At 39.1% G+C, this 19,851-nt stretch overlaps 1 protein-coding gene and 3 long non-coding RNA genes across 4 annotated transcripts in view; 2 read left to right on the top strand and 2 right to left on the bottom strand.

The window, feature by feature from the left end:
- The window catches only part of kiaa1549la (KIAA1549-like a), a 120,996-nt gene extending 109,649 nt beyond the window's left edge, over window positions 1-11,347 (bottom strand). The window contains exons 1-2 of the mRNA XM_085414807.1: window positions 11,023-11,347; window positions 7,686-8,047 (exon numbers count right to left, since the gene is read on the bottom strand). Of these exons, the coding sequence (XP_085270933.1) occupies window positions 7,686-7,926 (241 nt within the window). The 5' untranslated portion in view covers window positions 7,927-8,047; window positions 11,023-11,347. The remainder of the gene's footprint in view (window positions 1-7,685; window positions 8,048-11,022) is intronic.
- On the bottom strand, window positions 4,074-5,234 carry LOC146666680 (uncharacterized). Its single transcript, XR_014912447.1, has 2 exons — window positions 4,915-5,234; window positions 4,074-4,322 (listed from the first exon to the last, which is right to left on the bottom strand). It is a non-coding gene; the product is annotated as an uncharacterized LOC146666680 (long non-coding RNA).
- On the top strand, window positions 9,395-15,212 carry LOC146666678 (uncharacterized). Its single transcript, XR_014912796.1, has 3 exons — window positions 9,395-9,557; window positions 14,198-14,247; window positions 14,767-15,212. It is a non-coding gene; the product is annotated as an uncharacterized LOC146666678 (long non-coding RNA).
- Window positions 15,213-15,216: 4 nt separating this feature from the next.
- On the top strand, window positions 15,217-18,750 carry LOC146666677 (uncharacterized). Its single transcript, XR_014912795.1, has 3 exons — window positions 15,217-15,683; window positions 16,194-16,230; window positions 18,392-18,750. It is a non-coding gene; the product is annotated as an uncharacterized LOC146666677 (long non-coding RNA).
- The last annotated feature ends 1,101 nt before the right edge of the window (window positions 18,751-19,851 follow it).

The following is a 19,851-nucleotide window of genomic DNA, read 5'->3' as shown; positions in this document are numbered from 1 at the left end:
ACAGTTTAGGAATAATCTGAGTGTAAGGCTATCTAAAACATTCCCTCTGACCTCCTTACATCCCTATCTATAGATTATGGCTTTTGTTATAACTACAGGATTCAAAACCCTTGGAGCAAAGCTGCTGAAGCACCGGTTTTCATTTCCCCAATGTTTGATTACATCCCCTTTTTTAATACTTCTTATGAGACATACTTTGACACCAAATAAATTGAGCAGATGTGAACTGTGGCTTTGCAAACCTCTTTGGATTGAATCTCGGAAATGTTATTTACTTGAGAGCTGAAGAGGACACATTGGAGCGTGCAGCGCTGCCGTTCATTTGATTTGTCAGGGTTTCTAAACGGATGAACCGAGCGATCGTGTGTGAGCAGGAATCCTTATGAAGCCAAGTAACTGGCATCAAATACAGCAGGTTGTAGCGCAGCAAGCCTTCTCATCTGTCAGCCGTCATCAGAGTTTTCAGAGGTATCGCATCCGACATTCCCCGTGCATTAAACACGAGCTCGGAGCTTAAGTGCTCTGTGAAGCGGGCGGAATTCACCGCAATTATGAGTAAAATGTACTAAAAATTGACATATGCAGAAGAAGAATACACGGTAAAGTCGTTCTCCTTTCACATTTGATAAAGCTACAGATAAATATTTATAGATTTTATCGTATTTATTATTCAGTGCCACCACAGATTTAGTATGTGTCATTGTTACACAGTGGGTAACGGGGCTGCAAAGCTCTGTCAAAGTTCACTGACGTAAGTGAAGCAGCAGTATTAATAAAAGCAGTCTCTCCATCTGAACGCTATTCTTTGCTTTGAGCTGAAATTGCACTGAGCCTAAAGTCACATTTAAATCAGCCTCACTAAGGGACCGACTGATTACCTCCTCCTCCTCGTTCTGTCTCGTCTTTCCTTTGCAGCACCACAAACTTTTAATCTGATTGTGAGGGCTCTGATGCTCAGCCAGCTCCTCTTCCTCCTCCTCCTCCTCTCTCTCTGAAGCCACAGGAGGCGGGGAGGAGCCCAGTTTCCCTCTATGTAATCAGCACAATCGATTGCTTTAATTGATGACAGCAGATACATGATCGGTAGCATCAGAATTTATCAATGACTCTGTGGCCAGACATTCAATTCCTCACAGTCCGGCTCCTGGTTATTAGATTCCCGGACTTTATCTGATTCAGCTATTTATAGACCAAAAAATATAAGCATGCCATCTAATGCCCAAGTCACCAAGACACGGCGTTTTACTAAAGATCCGAAATGACCAAGCAGCTTTTGGTTTTCTGAATATTTGTATCTGAGCGAGCAAATCGAAATTAAAACTCCTGACATGTAAAGTTAATAACACTGATCTTTTTATTGTTGCTATGTAATATTCTGATGGGAAACCTCTGATCCTGATCACATCTGGTACTTTGACACATACTATGAATTATAACTCTGCTACAGACCAATCAACCCATATTATAACAACAGCACTCCCCGATGGCAGCTGTCTCTCTCAGCAGGACAATCCCCAACACAATGAGTGTCTGACCTTCTTAGGCCCCACCCTGCAACTCACTAAAACCTAAGGATCTGGTGCCAGGCACCACAGGACATCACAGAGCTACAGCTGTTTCTGCAGAATGTGGTAGATCTGCAGAACATCAAGCAGGTGTGTGATTTTAATGTTCATAAGAAGATGTTACACTTTACAAGAGCTGGCTTGGATCCATTTAAAGTTGAAAGGAACAGCCATGAAAATTCACCAAGCCGTCCCGTGAAAAAGGTTAGAACATGTATCATGATGCCACAACGAACAAATGAAGCCCAATCTCTTAAGCTGCCTTCAGTCCATGAAACTGTGTTGTGTTTAAAAGACACGGCTAACTGACATCAGCTGTCACGTTGCTGTTTGTGAAGCATCCTGAAGTGAAAGAGATTCAGTCGCATATGATGTTAAACACTAAGAAAACAACAGCAGCAGGATGCAGTGACTCAGACGACCAGAAAACCGGATGTTTAGCAGCTGGAAGCAGAAGGTTTGAGTTGATTTTGAAACAGTGCAGCACGGGGAGCGTTTCATCTCCGCTGGTGTGTCATCAGACGCTGATCATTAGGCAACAGACTCTAACCTGGCACTTACTCAGATGTTATTTTCAATCCCTGACTGACACAAACAGACACACAGTGAGAAAAAGTACTAGCTGCAGATCTGTTCCCATGGTAACGTGGACCAATAGATCTCAGCTATTGACTGAGGATGAAGATCTCTGTAGACCTATTAAAGAAAACGCCTACATTCACATACTGTATGAGCCTGCAGACACACACACACATACACACACCAGCTGGGCATCAGCCTTCAAAGCATCTTTTTTCTGTTCTAAATGCAGAAAACAAAAATACAATGGGAACATTTTCTCTCTGGGAAAAAAAAAATGAAAACAGCCAAAGGCTTGAGTAACCAGGTACGAGAGAGAAAGTCAAATCTCCCTGAGCCATTCTATGGAACAGCTCACTCTTAAGTGGCACAGCAGCATGACATAAAAGAGGATATATCATCCAGAGCAAGTGGGCGATTTGCTCTGATTTAACCGGGGAGGCTGGGCAGATAAACTCTCTTTTGCTAAATACTTTGGCAATCGTCTCCATTTTCTCAAATCTTTACCCAACAACAGGTTTATGCATCTAATGAAGATGTTCCTATCACAGGGGTGCAGTCTCTCTTTATTACCCTCTAATCACACCCTGAGTAGTGGCGGCATTTGTTATTAAGATGAGCCCGAATTTCATTATTTTCCAGTTTGATCGGGAAGTGAGGTTGGTAAAGTGGCACTGAGACAGAGAAAGAGAGAGAGGGACAATCTTCCTTTAACTACATGGCACTGAGTGTGCAAGTCAGTCAGACAATCGCTTAAATTATTATGCAAATATAAACCAGCAGCAAGCCAACAGAGCTGCTACTAAACTATTCCATTAATTCACACCTGTCCTTTAATTACTCGTTTTAGGGAAAAATGAGGAAGAGGAGTGTACCGGGGAATGTGCTGCGTCTGATCTCCCATAACATCACCATATATGTATGAACACGTATGAAGTTATCTTTTCTGATGCACTACTTAGACCAGAACAGGTCACTCCTTTAGAGCAACATTGTCAGCTGCAGGTGTGGCAACATCGTGGAAGTGAGACAAAACCATTCACTGTATATAAAAGATGGCAGTAAATCCTATAGTCCTATAATTTAAGTTTGATTGTTTGATTTGTGTGGTTTGTTTGAGGCCTTTGTCGAACACAGGCTGTCAATATAGTCTAACTTGTTGAAACTCTGTGAAGTAGAAGCTGAAGGCAATTTTCACTGCCGTGATTCCCATGTTGGTGAGGCTGAAACACCTTCTGCACAAAATACACTGGGGCTTGAATACATTTGCAGTACTTTTTTTTTTTTTTTTAAATCAAATTTACACTTCACACTATTTCTTCATGCTCACAGATGGAGCAACCTGGTCACCATTTTCTCTCCAAAAGAAACTCTAGAGATTTTTAGGGCTTTGCTGGTTTTATTAATACAAATTGTTGATTTTTTGATCAGAGATTTAAATGCAATTAAATCTAGCAATCGTTGCTGCATTTTGAAATTTCATTGTTAACAATTTGGCTGCTGCCGTCAGGGGTTTTTGGAGCTAGAAATGACTGTATATCTGGAAAACAGGGTAGAGTGCTAAGTTATCGGCTAATGTTTGTGAGTTTTTTTAGCAAGCTACACAGCAAATCCAGCATGTCCAAATTAACACTGTCGGATTTGATTTCAACACTATTAAAGTGTCTATATGGGTCCACACCAGAGAGTGTTAATTTAACTCTTTTTGGAGAGTTGGTACGTTAACTCTGATTTAGTGTTAAACACCAAATCTGTCTGGAGTTGATAATTTAACACTTGGTGTTAAGAGTTTATATATTAACTCTCAAAGAGTATTTTAGTTTAACTACGTAAGAGTTATCTTCTAATTCATTCTAAAAAGCGGGAATTTTACTGTTCTGAACTTCTAGAAATTTCTTTTGGAAATAAACATTTACTAAAAAGATGCAATGGTTTTTGAAAAACATTTATTCTGAACTGTGCACCCCAATTTCAAAACATTTTCTGAAAGATGTAACAGTATACATGTTCTCACTTTCATTAGAATTTTGTTTATCAAAAGGTCTGACATGGTAAATGCAAATAACAGCATTCTCATCACTTATTTCTTTAATACAATATGCATGTCCTTCATTCATCCCTTTGTGGAACTTCAACGCACTTCTGCTCTCCCCCATATTCCATCTTCACAAGCATATCCTGTGTGGAGATTGAATAAAAATTAGTTGACACTAATTAATGGCACAAATAATCCAGTAAACAATTGCAGCACAGTAAAAAAAAAAAAAAAAAGGAATCCTCTTTGAGCCATTACTTGTGTAAAGTATTTTCCCAAAAGTCAAAGACACAGGCAACAGGTAATACTGAACTAAATGTAAAACCTCAACCTTTTTCATTTTTACCTAAACCGTGTGCACAAAACTCTGGAGGGATCTATGCTAACGTAGAATCCAGTCAGGACGTCAGCTACTGCTGTTTGCTCGTTGTTGTTTTTTTTATGGGCGATCGTTTTCAGGCTTCAAGTAGCACCATTACACCAACATTTCACATTCTACACATTGTTTTAGGTGTATTTGACCAAAAGTTTGACTGAAAATTCACATGCAAGCTTTTTTTCAAGGCTGTGGTATTTGCCCGCAAACAACAATACCTTTCAGCTAGCTAAAACAGAATATTATGCTATCAGCGAGCAACATGGCTAATGCCTTTCACACAGCTTTGTCTCAACTTCAAAGAGCCACAGAAGTAAAAGCTAATAACAATTGAAACAATCTTTGAAAAAATGACTTACCAAGCATGGCAAACAACTCAAATATGTAGAGCAAAATGTTCTGAAACGGCTTCACTTCAGCTTCGATTGGAGCCTATGGTGCTGAGGGCGGAGTCTGTGAATTTACTCTGTTGGTGTCATAGCCCCTGTAGGAGTTCAGAGTTAAGAGGTCAAGAGTTAATGTTTCCATTGTAACACCTCCAGATTTGACAGAGAAACACTCATTTTTAACACTCGATTTTAACTACTATCATTTTACACCTCAGAGTTACATTAAAAGAATGTGACTCTGCTTAGAGTAAAATTAACTCTACTTTTGCAAGGAGACTATTAACACCAAAACATTTAACACTTTTGAATTTGCTGTGTATGTCCAACAACTATACACAGACAAAAACACATGGGTAACAGATTATTATAATATAATTTCACTCACCAATATTGAAGAACAAAAATATGTGAAAAACCCCAAACTAACTGCAGGTGCTTCTCCTGACACACCTGTCAAAGTACCCCTAACTTTATGTGTTTTATATCTAAATGTACGAGTTTTATTTGTAAAAGAATTTCTGTCTTGTGTTTTTGTAGCGCGCTGTAAAACACGCGTTTTAATGATAGCATTTAATATTTTCCCACAGGAGTTTTTTCCCCACTCACTTTTGGAGCCACCCTCAAGTGGCCATTAGAGGAACTGCAGTTTGGTGCTTCAGCACTACCTTTGCTTTTTAGACCTGGAGGTTGTCATTTGTACAAAATACAGAAACAGAGGTGCACTCTGTCGTTACCCACGCATTGCACCAGTGACATCTGATTCATTAGGTCCTGAGCCATGTAAATGAAAATTAGGGTTTGTATACACATGTTGGCACTAATTGTGTAGCACTTCCTACGTAGCCACTAAAGCAGAGAAATATCAACTACATGCCTGTTGCCCGCTGTTGCACAACATTTCAGGGAAACCTGCCATTCAAACACAGAAACCGCACCAAAACGTTACATTGAATGTTCACATTATTACACCACTGCACTGTATTTTGGGGCTTTTACATTGACATCGTGTCCAGTAGGCTTACTTTATATTGTAATTTTCATGGGACGTTATTTGCTTTCGATAAAGGCAAATATGAACAGATGAATAATACAGTTCAAATAAATTTGCAGCTGCATTTAATTATAACAAGAAGCATATTCTCTTTGTATTTGTCTGATGTAATATGGTTGGCACCTCAGAAGAATGAGTTTATCTAAGCTGAAGCTCATTTATTCCTTACCTTCTTTTTTTTTTAAACTGTCTTTTCCCAGATACTGCTACAGTGTACATGCCATCTTGGGAGAGGGCCGACATATTTATTATAATTATTCGTGTGTCACTTTAATTGAAAGTTTGAAAAGATATTTTAATACTGTTCTCACTGGGGCTGGCCACACTGACTCATTATTCCTGGAAAGCGACAGGACATTTGACATTTTTGCAAATGTCACCCTCGGAGCTGTGAGCACCACCAATAAACTGCGGTTCAGACGGGCTGTGTGTTGGCACATTTGTGTTTTATTTTAACAATATTTATTGTGTACAGGCATTCACATCTCAGCTGTAGCTAATACACGTGTTGTGGATTATTTCAGCTGAACAGACTTGACTTAAAGATTTAAAAGCTCAAAAAAAAGTCCGATTAAATTAGAAAATGTGTTTTGCAAATTGGATGAAATGGCCGTTTATTTCTCATCTCCACTGGATCTGACTGAAGCAAATAAATTCTAATTGTGTTGTTTGTGACTTTTTAAGCACAGCTTTGCAGATTTCTCCCTTTATCAGACGAGGTTTACTGTTGCTATGCGTCCAAAGTCCGTTTCGGTGTATTTAATTCTCTTCTTTTATAAGATTTTATCAAACCTGTAATCAGTCTAAACATGACTAACAGATGAGCAGTGATGCCTGCGCGGTCGTTCCAGCCAAAGCCCAGGAACATGTCAGTGTATGAAGGCATTCTGACACAAAATGACCCAACTTAAGGCCTGAATTATTTCCTTAAGAAAAAGAAACAGCATCTTCTTAAGGGACTGAAACAGTAATTTCCAGTATATGCATATCCCAAAGGATTACACGGAGGCTTTGCTGTCAGTAATAAAGAAACAGCTTCCTGCATTAATTATTGCTTCTCTGAATGAGGACTGGTGCTTTTATTTTTTGCTTTTTATCCTCGGATGTCTGTGAGCACATAGAGATCCTAAATTATTAATTTGTGCCGACTACCAAACGTCCCCTATGGATCTTAATCGAGGCTGAAGACCTCGGGGCCCAATTTTCCATGAATGAATAAAAAGTTTCCTCCTTAACGCAAAGAAGCGGCCGCGGTGAGCGCAGCGCTGCGGTCCACAGTGCGCTCCGGCTGCCTGTTTGGGGCCGTGACATCGGTTAGGGCCTCTGTGACACTACACCGACGGTTCAAACGCAAAATAAAGAGATTTAAAATCAGTCAGACAAATAAATCAATACGGTAAATGTAAACAACAACAACAGGAACCCCTTCAGAAATCGCCACAACACCTCCGGGTGCATTAACATAGCTGCTGCTGCTTTCGCAGCTCGTCTCCTGTCTAACAGAGTTTCATTAGGTCTTCCTCTCCACTGGCTCTTCATCGCTGTTTTCATGGAGCCAGCTCGAGAGTGGATTCAAAACATTAGCGCGACTCAGGCGGCTGATCGCGAGGTTTATGCTTTATTTACGTGATTAAAATAAGAATACAGGGCTCCTCTCGGTGACAGGAAAAAGAGAGCATCGGGGTCCTACCGTCAGCGGCCAGGGAGCTCTGCATCATCAGCATCAGCACCGCGCCGATGGTCATAAACCACCGGGCCACCATTCCATTCAGCACGCGCGTCCTCTTCCCGATCCTCGGCGAGTAGACGGCCACCATCCCCGCATCCAGGATCCATAGCGACGAGGAGGAAGAGCAGGGGTCTTCTTTCTTATTTACCCCTCCGACCCCGGGGCCACCGCTGCTGGAGAGGCGCGCATGTTTGGGAGCCATTGGTTAACCAATTAATCCTGAATGGGAAACATCTAACGGCGCTGCTGGGATGAAAGGCATCCGATCAACCTGCCCCCGGTTCGGACAAGCAGGGCTCCGCTCTCCATGAGCCTGCTGGAGGCTGTGAAGGTCGACGAGGAAACAAAGAAGCGTTAGTTTTCTCCTTTTGCGCGTCTGGCTGTGTCAGTTTCTGTGTGCGTGCGTGAAGTCTGATGTCCCTACTGCGTCCGCAAGGCGCTCTCCATATCTGCTGGCAGCTGTGTCAATGCACAGATACAGACCCGGAAATCAACCGAAGTTCTCTTCAAAATAAAACCGCGTGCACTTTGTATACACGAGCTATTCTTCAGGCTACTACCTTTTCAGATTTTTCTTTTTTCTTTTTCTTTTTTTAAAGTCAATTTCTGAAATTTTAAATTGAGAAGAAGAAGTCTTTTTTTATGCAACCAATTTTGGTTACCAGCATATTACCACTATATAGCCCACTGCACCACAAGTGCAGTGGGCTATATAGTGATTTTTCTTGATATAGTGATTTACTTGAGCGTTTCAGATGCTTTATACAGAATCCCTCATTCACACATATTTACATTTATACAAACACCTTTTTTCTACGTCTAACTGATTGCTATCGCTATTGAATTGGGAGCAACTGGGGTTTTAATATCTTGCCCAAAGATACTTTGGCATACAGACTGGAGCCGCCAGGAATCAAATCACCAACCTTCCAGTTGGTAAATAACCTGCTCCAAGACATCCCAACTGCAGGTATGTCCTATTGCCCAGATTTAAGAAGGTTTCGATTAAAAGCAATGCGTTTATAGTAGATATTCTTTTGCTGCTCAGTTAAGATTCAGCAGAATACTTGGTCACATTTTGCATTTCCCTCTGCAGGTCAGAATATACTTGATGCTGCAGCCTGCTGAGCCAGCCTACTTCATACAGGATAGAGGGTATACTGGAGGTTTTCAGTGCACTAGAGTGTAGCGCAGTTCGCAATGGACCAAGTGTTCTGTCCCTGTAGCAAATAAGACACCAGGCTGTTTCCCCCCTTAACTTTTGTGCATATTTTGATTTGGGTGTTCTGTCTATTAAATTTTAAAAATTTCCCTTTTATGTATACGGTCTATTTTAAAAATTGCATATTTTGCCTAAAGCTCAGAGTAATGGTCAACAATCTGTGGTACAAACATACCTCAAATGCATTAGATCCAAATAATTGAAAAGAAGTCTGCATTCCTGGGAGATTCCACACATTAAACCTACCTTTATTAGTCGGTTGCACCCTGAGGTTAAAATGGGTCGCAGGCCAGACCTTCAGAGACCTTTTAGGAGAGCAATGACACTCAAAGAATCCTGAATTGAAATGTTTTGGGAAAGAATTTCCAGAGTAAAGAAAAATGTCCTTTTACAAACTTATTTATGGGGGAAATCAAGAAACTTTTAAAGAGGTTTATCAGATTTTATGCGTAGGGGAGAGCGGGGTAAGTTGTCACACGGGTAAGTTGTCACACTGTTCATAACTCCAACACTAGAGGCTCTATCTCAAAAATGAAATAGCCACTTTGTGTGACTTCTTCTTCTATAGTCAACCTCCTGTTCACATGTGGTCAAGACTGCTCTAATCTGAGGTGAGCACATCTTTTTTATTTTTTTGACCTAAAAGGAAAAATAAATCACTTTAAATTTTCTTCAGTACAACTTTGTTAGGTATAGATGTTACAGATTATTATTTTACACAAAATAGAGGAGACATTAACGTGTCTTTTGATACTTCAGCTGATGTGCTATGTTGAGCTAACCCTGACATTTAGCCAAAATTAGCATAAATGTCAGTTTGGGGCAAGTTGTCTCATTAACTTTGGGGCAAGTCGTCACATGTGACAACTTGCCCCAGTACAAATAAATGCTCCAAAAAATTGTGATATTGTAATTCATTTGTAATAAGGTTTTTGAAGAAAGGAAGGAGAGGCAGGAATTAAGGAAGGAAGGAAGAAAGTAAGATGGTTCGAAATTATCAACGAAAGACAGAGCGTGGCAGAACACCACCTGACATTATGTTAAAGGCAGTCAGGCAGGTAAAGATGCAGAACAAATCAATCACAAGTACAGCAAAGGATTTTGACATAAATTACCGCACTGAAATTACTGACAGCGGACTACCAACTCCAGAGGACATCCAGCCATATCCAAAAGCTGGCCGCCGAAAACCATCCAGCAAAGGAAGAAAACGACGCAAATCAGCAATTCTAACCGACACGCCAGTGAAGCAGCAACTAGAAAAAGAAAAGAATAAGGCTGAATCTAGCAAAAAGCTGTTTCAAAAGAGAGGGACGTGAGGGGGGAAAACATCTGGACCTATGAAGAACAACGCAGCTAAAAGAAGAAAAATAATTCAAGAGTCATCATCAGATGATGAAGAGTGCTTCTGCCTTGTCTGTGTGGAGCCATTTTCAAACAGTCGTCCAAAAGAGACCTGGGTAAAATGCGTAAAATGCAACAAATGGGCCCATGATGCTTGCACCTCAGGCCAGGCAATTTATGTGTGCCAGAATTGTGACTATGAAGTTGAGTCTGATTAATCAGAAATAAGGCATCTGTTTTGTTCAGAGTATAAACATGTTAAGTAAAGCAAGTTATTTGCAGCATTCCATTCAGTTATGATGGATTTATGTGCAAGCCAGAGAACATTTGAGTTTAAAGTTCAAACTAAAGTTTTCTTTCTACTTAATGTTTTGATTAAAATGTGTATTGGATTGAAATAATTGTTTTTTTCCAAATTCTCTTGGCATAATTGTTCAAATTTCCAGTTTTGGTTTGAATTTAACAATTAAAATCAATAATCATAATTAAGTATTTGTGTTCATATTTTAAGATAATCTAGTGTGACAACTTACCTGCCGATGGGGCAAATTGTCACAAGTGCACATTCTCCTTTCAACAGTCTACAACTCCGTAATGAGATAAGATATGAAAATGTAATCAATACATCATATGTGCCCGAGACTTCCGTCTTTCATTTGGTGAAACATTTATTACGTTGTGATGTATGGTGCTCAGTAAAAGTTAGTCAGTGTGAAGAGTGTGACAACTTACCCCGCTCTCCCCTATCTATATATAATTCCCTCGAAGCACAGACAGACGCAAATGGGTTTCCGGTGTTCCAGATTAACTGGATTTGGTCGAACAGACGTGTGGCAGATTTGCGTTTCACGAGCTGCTATCGACAAACCAGCAAAAAAAAAAAAAAAAAAAACGCCAAATGTGTCATCTAAAATAAACAACAAAACACGATAAATCAATAAAGACCTCGTTGGTCGCATGCTCCAAAAAGGGAATTGGCCGCCGTTCTTCTGAGCTTTCCTTTAACCGTGTGTATCTGAAGTCCATCCCATGTAACATGACTTTCAATAAAGACCATTCTTGCTGCGTGTTTACAGGTGTTTTCTCCTTTTTTTCTCCCCAAAAAGGAAAACCAGCGCCACTTTTAACAAACTTGACCTTCAAAATAAAAGCACAAAAAACTTTAACATAAAATAAAATAACATAAAATAATGTACTGCTTAAACAATTTATAATGATGACATGGACCTTGACAAGATAAAGAAATAATCTAAATGATATAAACAATGTCATCATGCCAACAGCTAGACTATACATGTGTTTTTGTCATATGCCAGATCATTTATACACTTCTTGAAAATAACGTATTTGTTTATTTTCATTATATTTCCAAATAATGACACATAATGAAATAAATAAGCTATAGCCAGTTTAAGTCAATAGTATGACAGTGACAAATTAAATATAATATGTATGTAACAAAAAGAGAGTTCCGGAGGTGAAACGTGGTTCTAGGATGATAAAGCTACAATTTCCTTAAGGCTTGCCTGGTCCAGCTACTCATTTAACACTTTTTGTTCTTGTAAAACCAATTTATACAAGTTTAGATTTTCCGAGATGCTCACTTCCGGTCGTGTTCTGCTAACTGCGGCCACCTTGACGCATCTTCCTGCAGGTAGAAACAGCCTGTGTGTTTGGTGTAATTACGCTGGAAATGACAGGAACACACTGGATCTAACAGACTAATTATCCCCCCGTCTAAAAACTGAGATGAGACATGAAACTTTTGTATTAGTAGTAGATTAACTCCCGCATTATTCCGAAAGAGGACCGAAACCCCGGACGGGCAGTGTTTGTGGCTGAGTTCAGCTGGAAGCAGGCGACCCCTGGTGGCAGCCGGAGGAAGGGCCTCAAAGTGAACTCCATCGTTACAGTTCCCTCTGTGCCCAATTCGCTGTAATAGAAATACAAATTTCAGTATTTTCAAAAGGAATATATGTAAAAAAGATCAAGAAAATTAGGCACAACAATTCTAATTTTCAGATATCAGTTTTTCACAACATAAAGCTTTTTTCACCAATACCTACAGTAAATAATATAAATATATAAACAGTGCAAACAACTTCCAGTGACAAGATGCTGTAAACTTTATATTCATTATTTCTATTATAGAAATAATAGTGAAGTTTTACTTTAGTGAAAGAGCTCCCGCCAGTCATACTCCAGGACCATGCATTTGTATATATCATCATCTAACCCGCACAGATTGAGGCCTGCAGAGAAGCTACCTGGTAGGCCTGTTTGCACACAGCTCAAATCACACAAATAAATAAATTAAAAGTGCAACTGCTGGCTTTTTTCTGACAGAGAAAAATCTGATGTTTTGTTCATTCTGTTTGCACACTTTTGCACCTTTATTAGAAAAGCAATGGAGTAACTGTGGCACTTAAACTACAAGGAGTAGGGGAAGGAGATATCCAGAAGATGCAAACACTGATATAAAATGCTAAGTTTTATGGTTTAAGAGACATCATCAGTTTAGAAGTGAGTGATAACTCAGTGCAAAACTAGCTGCATTTACAGAAACCTACAGAAATACAGCAGCCATTATGGGTGATGTGCAGAGCTGTAGAAACTACAGAAGGCTGATGCTGATGAAGTTATGGGAACTTAAGGTAACACGACAGGTGATGATCAGTGACCAGTAGTATGTCTTCGTTTCATGATAAAGGCACTACACACATGATGTTTGCTTTAAGAGTATTAATGCAGAAGTACAGAGAAGGTCAGTAGGAGTTGCGCTCTGTCTTTGTGGATCTAGAGAAATCATGTGATAGGGTCCCAAGAGTCGATCTGTGGTGCTGTATGAAGAAGTCAAGTGTGACAAGGAAGAACAGTATGTGAGGATGGTGCAGTACATGTTTGAGGGCAGTGAAACACCAATGAGGTGTAGAAGTGACAGATGTGACAGCCCCTTCTTGTGATGGTGATAGGCAATGTAGCTGATGAGGTCATACAGGAGTCGCTGATGTTTGCAGACGACATTGTGATCTGTAGTAAGAGTAGGGAGTAGGTGGAAGAGAGACTGGAGAGGTGGTGGCATGCTCTGGAGGGAAGAGGAAGCAACCCAAAATAGATGTGTTTGAATGAGTGTGACAGGCTGAAAGATGAAGAAGCAGAAGCAGTGAATGTAGATGAGTTTAAACATTCAATCAAACATTCATTCAAACATATTAACTAACAGGTCGAGCAGTTAGTTAATAAAAGTTAATCAAGAGGCGATGCGGAGATGATGTTGAATATGGACTTTCCAGGCAAGAGGAAAAGTGGAAGACTGCTAAGAAGATTCATGGACGTAGTGTGACAAAGAGGACACTAAGGATAGGGTGAGATGAGGCAGATGATCCGCTCTGGTGAGAAGCCGAAGAAGAAGATCTAATTGGGTTCAGTGATAAAATATTTTCACTAATGACGGCTTTTGTGGTCCAGGTGACAAGTTGAGTTGTTGTAGCGAAAGTGCACCATTGTTAGTAATGACAACCTTTCCACAAATAATTCTTTACAGCAGTTAATCATATTTTTAATCACATTTTTTCATTGGTAATAAAAATTCAAAGGGAAAGGGATATTCGTGTGTTTGTTTGTTCTATCTAAATTTTTGCCTAATAAAGTCAGGAGGTTTGGTTTGGCACAGGGCGCAGGCTCCGTGGTGGGCTGAGATCTGATGCTCTAACAAATACCTGCAGAGTTGCATCACATAAAAAAGTTCTGTTTCAGGCCAGCGAGTGTTCTTCTGCTTGATAGATGGAATCCTTGTTGTGTTGTCTGCACAGTATCCAAATGTCAGCATGCACTTTGCTTTTCCGGATCAAAGAAAGAGGCAGAGCAACCAACGAATTAAAGATTTAACTTGTATGTTCATCTGTAGGGTGTAGCTGTAGGAACCCCAGAGTGCACCAAGACGCTCCAGTCCTCCAGGTGAGATTAACCTGCTGGCAGCTGATGCTTTAGCTTGTCTGTCTCTGCAAATCCATGTTCAGAGTGTGAAAACTATTACTGCAATGTTATAATTCCACTGTAAACATGTTGGCTGTTCTCTGTGCCTGCACATATTACTCTGGTACAGCTGAGTATATTTACAGTTCATGGTACTTGATTGCCCTGATAGTCATAAATATTTTTTCTCTGAAATGGTCAGAACATTCTTGCCATTTAGCAAGTGCACACAGTACGTGATACTAAACTGCGTAGGTGCTACGTCTGACGGTAATCTCTGTGTCCATTTCATCACTCTTCGGTACCAGAGTATGTTTCTAGGTCTTATTAACAAAGGTAAGATGATTTGCCACTTATTTATAGCTGTTAAAGTATGCTTGTACTTCACATTTACAAGGGTAGCATGGTTTGGCATGCAATTTTAACATTTTGTTTTCTACCATTGCTGTATTATTTTAGAAGATCGTGTCACTATAAGATATGTTGGTTAATCTTTTGTAGGTGGAAAGAGTAGTGGAATATCTGGTGAACCTGAGCCTGCTGCTCAACCACAGAGACCCATATCTCCAGGTGGACCAACCACCAACATATTTGGGCCTGCAGTCACTGCACCTGTCCTGCACAAAGTCCAAGCTGAAGCCCCCCAAATAAGCCAAAGGTAGGCTGTAACATTACCTTCCTTTCACTCTTTGACTTGTATTTTATGAGTTGCAGAACATTTTTATTCAAAGCCTGTGCAACAAAAGGACTCTTCAGTGAGGAATACATAGCTTTGCGACAGGCAGCACTTCAATAATAATCTCTAATAAACAGACACTAACTATACCCCACCCCCACCTGTCTGCCTCCAGTGAGGCTGGTGGTATAGTAACCTCAGAGGTGATCTCTCATTTGCATAGATAGTGACTGCAAACCTGGCTGATGTAAATGGACTGGTTCTTATATACTGTAGCGCTTTTCTACTCTGAGCACTCAAAGCGCTTTATACAACTAATTCATTCACGCAATCACACAAGCACGTTTTTTTCTAAGTTGTTAAGTGCTCACTGTCTAACATTCATACACATTCACACTGATGTGAATGCTATATACAATATGAGTATAATACAACAATGCCAGAAAGAGTATTGCACTTAGTGTTATTGCTATTGCACATGTGTGGATGTGTGTGTTTGATCAGTTGAAGTCTTTGTTGTGGAGTCTGACAGCAGTGGGGAGGAAAGACCTGCGAAAGACCTGGAAAGACCCACATCGTGGGTGCTGCAGCCTGCCACTGAAGGAGCTGCTCAGTGGGAGATGTTGTCCAACAGGGATGACAGCTTAGCCACCATTCTCCTGTCACTCACCACCTCCACTGGGTCCAGAGGGCATCCTAGAACAGAGCTATTGTAGATGTCTGTGATTACTAATCAGCAAAGGTGTGTTTAAGTCAGCACGAAAGCCTGAAGTCACCTCTAGCTTTAGCTCATTGTTTAATGAATCAACAAAGGTCCTGATGTTGGTAACCTGTCAGTTGTAGGTACTGAGGGTCGTTCAGATTATTTGCAAAAGTAAACAAAACATGTGGCAAATATAATCATCGTGACCTTTAAAACGAAAGAAATGTACACAATAATGTAGAATAATTTCACTTTCTTGTCCTGTTCTCATGTCCATCTGATATGCATTTTTATGCCCATTTACTCATCTGTCATTTCAATAAACACACCATCTAGAGATGTTTTAAAGGACAAGCTGACATTAAAAAGAAAGGATGAGTTTGTGCTTGCAGGTCACTGTCTTTGTGTTGATTTCTTTCTTTCTTTTTTTTGCAGACTGATTTACCTTTATAACATTATTAATTTCCATTTTAAGTGTATGCAGTAAAACAAGAACACCTGTGCATTTTATTTTCTTCCTTAACTTTACCTTCTTTGTTTTAAATACAGGACAATCTAAGTGTGGGACCTGACCCTGAATCACCAGGTGGGTACTGTACATGTTCTTTGTCTATAACTTTTTTCATTGTACTATTAAACTACGTGTGTTAAGCCTTGCTGTTCAGACAGATCAGATTCAATCATATTGTACTGTTTTCTGAACTTTAGTTTTGCAACCTAAACTTTTAATCAGTCTTTGTTAATGAGTGAGAAAAATACATTTTGAGTCTATTTGCATATAACTGCATATAGCTCCATGCAAACAATGAAATCATGTGATATCTATCACCCCCGGTCATGCTGATTTGCATTGGTTACCCATAAAATATCGTATTGAATTTAAAATATTGTTGCTCACCTTTAAAATTAGAAATAAATTAGCCCTTAGCTATCTTGTTGATCTCCTTAGTCCATATGTCCCTGGGCAGCCCTCAGGTCTTCAGCCCGATTACTCTTGGCTCAGCCTAGATCTGGACTTAAATCTAGGGATGACCGTGCTTTTGTCCTGGCTGCACCTAACCTGTGGAACAACTTTCCCATCGCTATCCATGCGTCAGACTCCATTTTATCTTTTAAATCCTGTTTAAAGACTCACTTGTAAGCTGTATATATAGAACACCAGGTTCAAATACTGAAATTTTTAAGGAGTGGGTAGATAAAACATTCACCAGGACAAACCAAAAAGTCATGTTCATTTGTGGGGATTTTAACATAGATTTATTAAATCCAAGCAAACAGAAAATGACAGAGGAGTTTATTAATACATGTATAGCTTGGGACTTTGTCCAATGATCACTAAACCCAGCAGGATCACAGCACAATCGGCAACCTTAATAGACAATATATTTACAAATGAAATAGAAAATAGATCCATAAGTGGTCTTTTAATAAATGATATCAGTGATCACCTACCTGTTTTTATAGTGTATAATAAAAACTATAGGAAGGTTACACAGGAAAATATAGTAAAATACAAACGAATGAGAACAGAAGAGTCAATAAATGCATTTAAAAATGATTTGCTCAAGCAAGAATGGGAGACGCTGTATAGGGAAAAAAATATTGATAAAGCTTATGAGATTTTTTTAGGAAAATTTAAAATGTTATATAATAGCCGTTGCCCAGTAAGGAAATACAGTAAAAAACAAAAATATGCAGAATGCCCATGGATTACAAAAGGATTGCAAAATGCATATAAGAAGAAAAATACCTTATACAGAGAATTTATAATGAACCGAAGTATAAAAGCTGAAAATAAATATAAGAAATATAAAAACAAATTAACGAGTATTTTGAGGTTATGTAAAAAGGAATACTATGAGAAATTATTGATTATGAATAAAAATAATACTAAAGGGATTTGGAAAACATTAAATACCATTATTAAAAAGGGCTCTGGACAGTCAGACTATCCTTCGTATTTCACAAATAATGATAGAAATATTACTAATCTGAGCGATGTGGTAAATGACTTCAACAAATTCTTTGTAAGTGTTGGGCCAAATTTGGCTGAAACAATTCCTGATATGACAGATTCGGTAGAGAAAGAAACCAGATTCATTGATCGCAATCCTCATTCAATGTTCTTAACGGCAGTAGAAGAAAAGGAAATCATTGATATTGTTGGGAAATTACAAACAAAAAACTCTACAGACTCTGATGATATAGATATGGAAATAGTCAAAAAAGTGATAGAGGGCATTTCTAAACCCTTAACACATATCTGCAATTTGTCCATACAAACTGGTACATTCCCGACACAAATGAAAATAGAATATGTGATGAGGAGAATTAGGTAAATATGTGGGATTAATAAGATGTTGAGCAGGGGTAGGAGTTAATAAGTATGTGTATACTTCTTCCTACTCCTTTTCAGACCAAACAATTGTTATTTCATGTTAGACGAATGTGTTTTATTTTATTATATTTCTTTTTTGCTTGTCTGTACAAATACGTGTGTGTGTGTGTATATCTACACATATATTCGTATCCGTAAACGAAAGTACATGTAGACGAGTATATATTGTTTTTTTTTGTTTTTTGGTTGTTTGTTTTATTATGTCTGAAATAAATAAAGATACAATACAATACAATACTTATTTAACCTAGCTTTCCATCTGGTTAGTGTCCCTATTTTATATTGGGCTCAATTTTTTATCTGTGTACTTTATCTTTTAGCTATATCTGTTCTTATGTTCCCTTTTCAGCTCACAGCCAGAGAGAGAGAGAGCTTAATTTTAGATGTCAAAAAGTATGACGTCACAACATTCTGATTGGTCACTTGCAATGTTGATCCTGGAACAACATTTAATATGGTGATCTGGGAACAACACCAACACGACGGTATCAGATCGCCGGCAGCCAGCTGTGCCAGAGTGACCGAGCCCCAGGCCGAGGGCACCCCACCCCCGAAGTGGCCGAGCGAGCCCCAGGCTCCAGGCCCCAACAAGCCTATTTAATCATGTCTTAATTTTCCTGTTTCTATTGTAAAGCACTTTGGTGTACCGCTGGTTCTTTAAATCTGTTATATAAATAAAGTTGTATTGTATTGTATAGTCTCAATAAATTGGCCTCCATCTCTGCATTTTTTTTTACATTTATTAGTTTCACTTAGAATCAGAATGCGAATACTTTATTGATCCCTTTGGGGAAATTATTTTGGTTACAGTGCTCCAGTACAAACAGTAACAAAGACAGAACAATACACTAAGTAAGAAATAGCACAATATATATATACACACACACATACATATACATATATACACATATACATTGACATGTCTCACTGACAGTGATGTTGATTTCACTGTAGACCTGATGATCCTGATGTTTCAGAAGATGTCTGAAGCAAGTGTCCGATCACCCCGCTTTAAGTCGCTTTCTCATCTGCATATTCAATGCACTTCTAAAGAAAGTGGAAAAACAATCAACAACCCCAAAGTTGGTTAATAGAGTGAGTTTTTCTGTACCATGAGATAACAGGAAGTTTCAGGGACTCATTATCAGTTTGCTTATCTGATAACAAGCTCAAACAAAACACCCATTGTTCTACAAAGTTCTTACATTGCATGCATTGTCTTTATATCACAAAGTTAGTAGGTCAAGTTGCAAATGTCAAGATGTAGTTTGATGATAAACTCTTCTTTTTGTGGTTCGTTCATTCATCCTGTTTCCTTGATTAAACATTTCCTGTCATTTCATAATTCTCACCGATAGTCCCAAATCATCACTTTCTAAAAACCTTCGCTTTATCCAGGCTGCAGTGAAGGTCTGTGTGAGAATAAACAGGCGGCAGGTAGTTATTCAAAACATCAGTACTGAGTTACCGAACATTTTTAGGTTACTGATCAGATTTTCATACAGCAACATGTCTGATGAGTGTACATTCGCATGTTTCTGGACGTCTGGAGTGCCACATTTCCGAGCTACATTGGAGTCACTGTTACACCAGAGTCCCACTAGAATGCCTTTGTTGCTGAAACTCCATGCATCTCAGAAACGTTATTACGTCACTGTACAAAAAACTGCTTAGTAATAAAAAAACATATTTTTAAAATACATTTCGTGTGCAGATGCTTGTATGCGTTGCCTGATGATTCTCGCACAGACCATCACTGTAACCTGCACACTGCAAGGCTCTGAAAGTGATGATTAAGGACTATTGGTG

Source organism: Rhamphochromis longiceps, linkage group LG7 (assembly GCF_057381845.1).
Source record: "Rhamphochromis longiceps isolate RC_006_pf linkage group LG7, R_longiceps_female_GT1.1, whole genome shotgun sequence".
Classification (NCBI taxonomy): Eukaryota; Metazoa; Chordata; class Actinopteri; order Cichliformes; family Cichlidae; genus Rhamphochromis; species Rhamphochromis longiceps.
The sequence above is the reverse complement of the archived record's forward strand: the minus strand, read 5'-3'. Positions and strand labels throughout refer to the sequence as shown.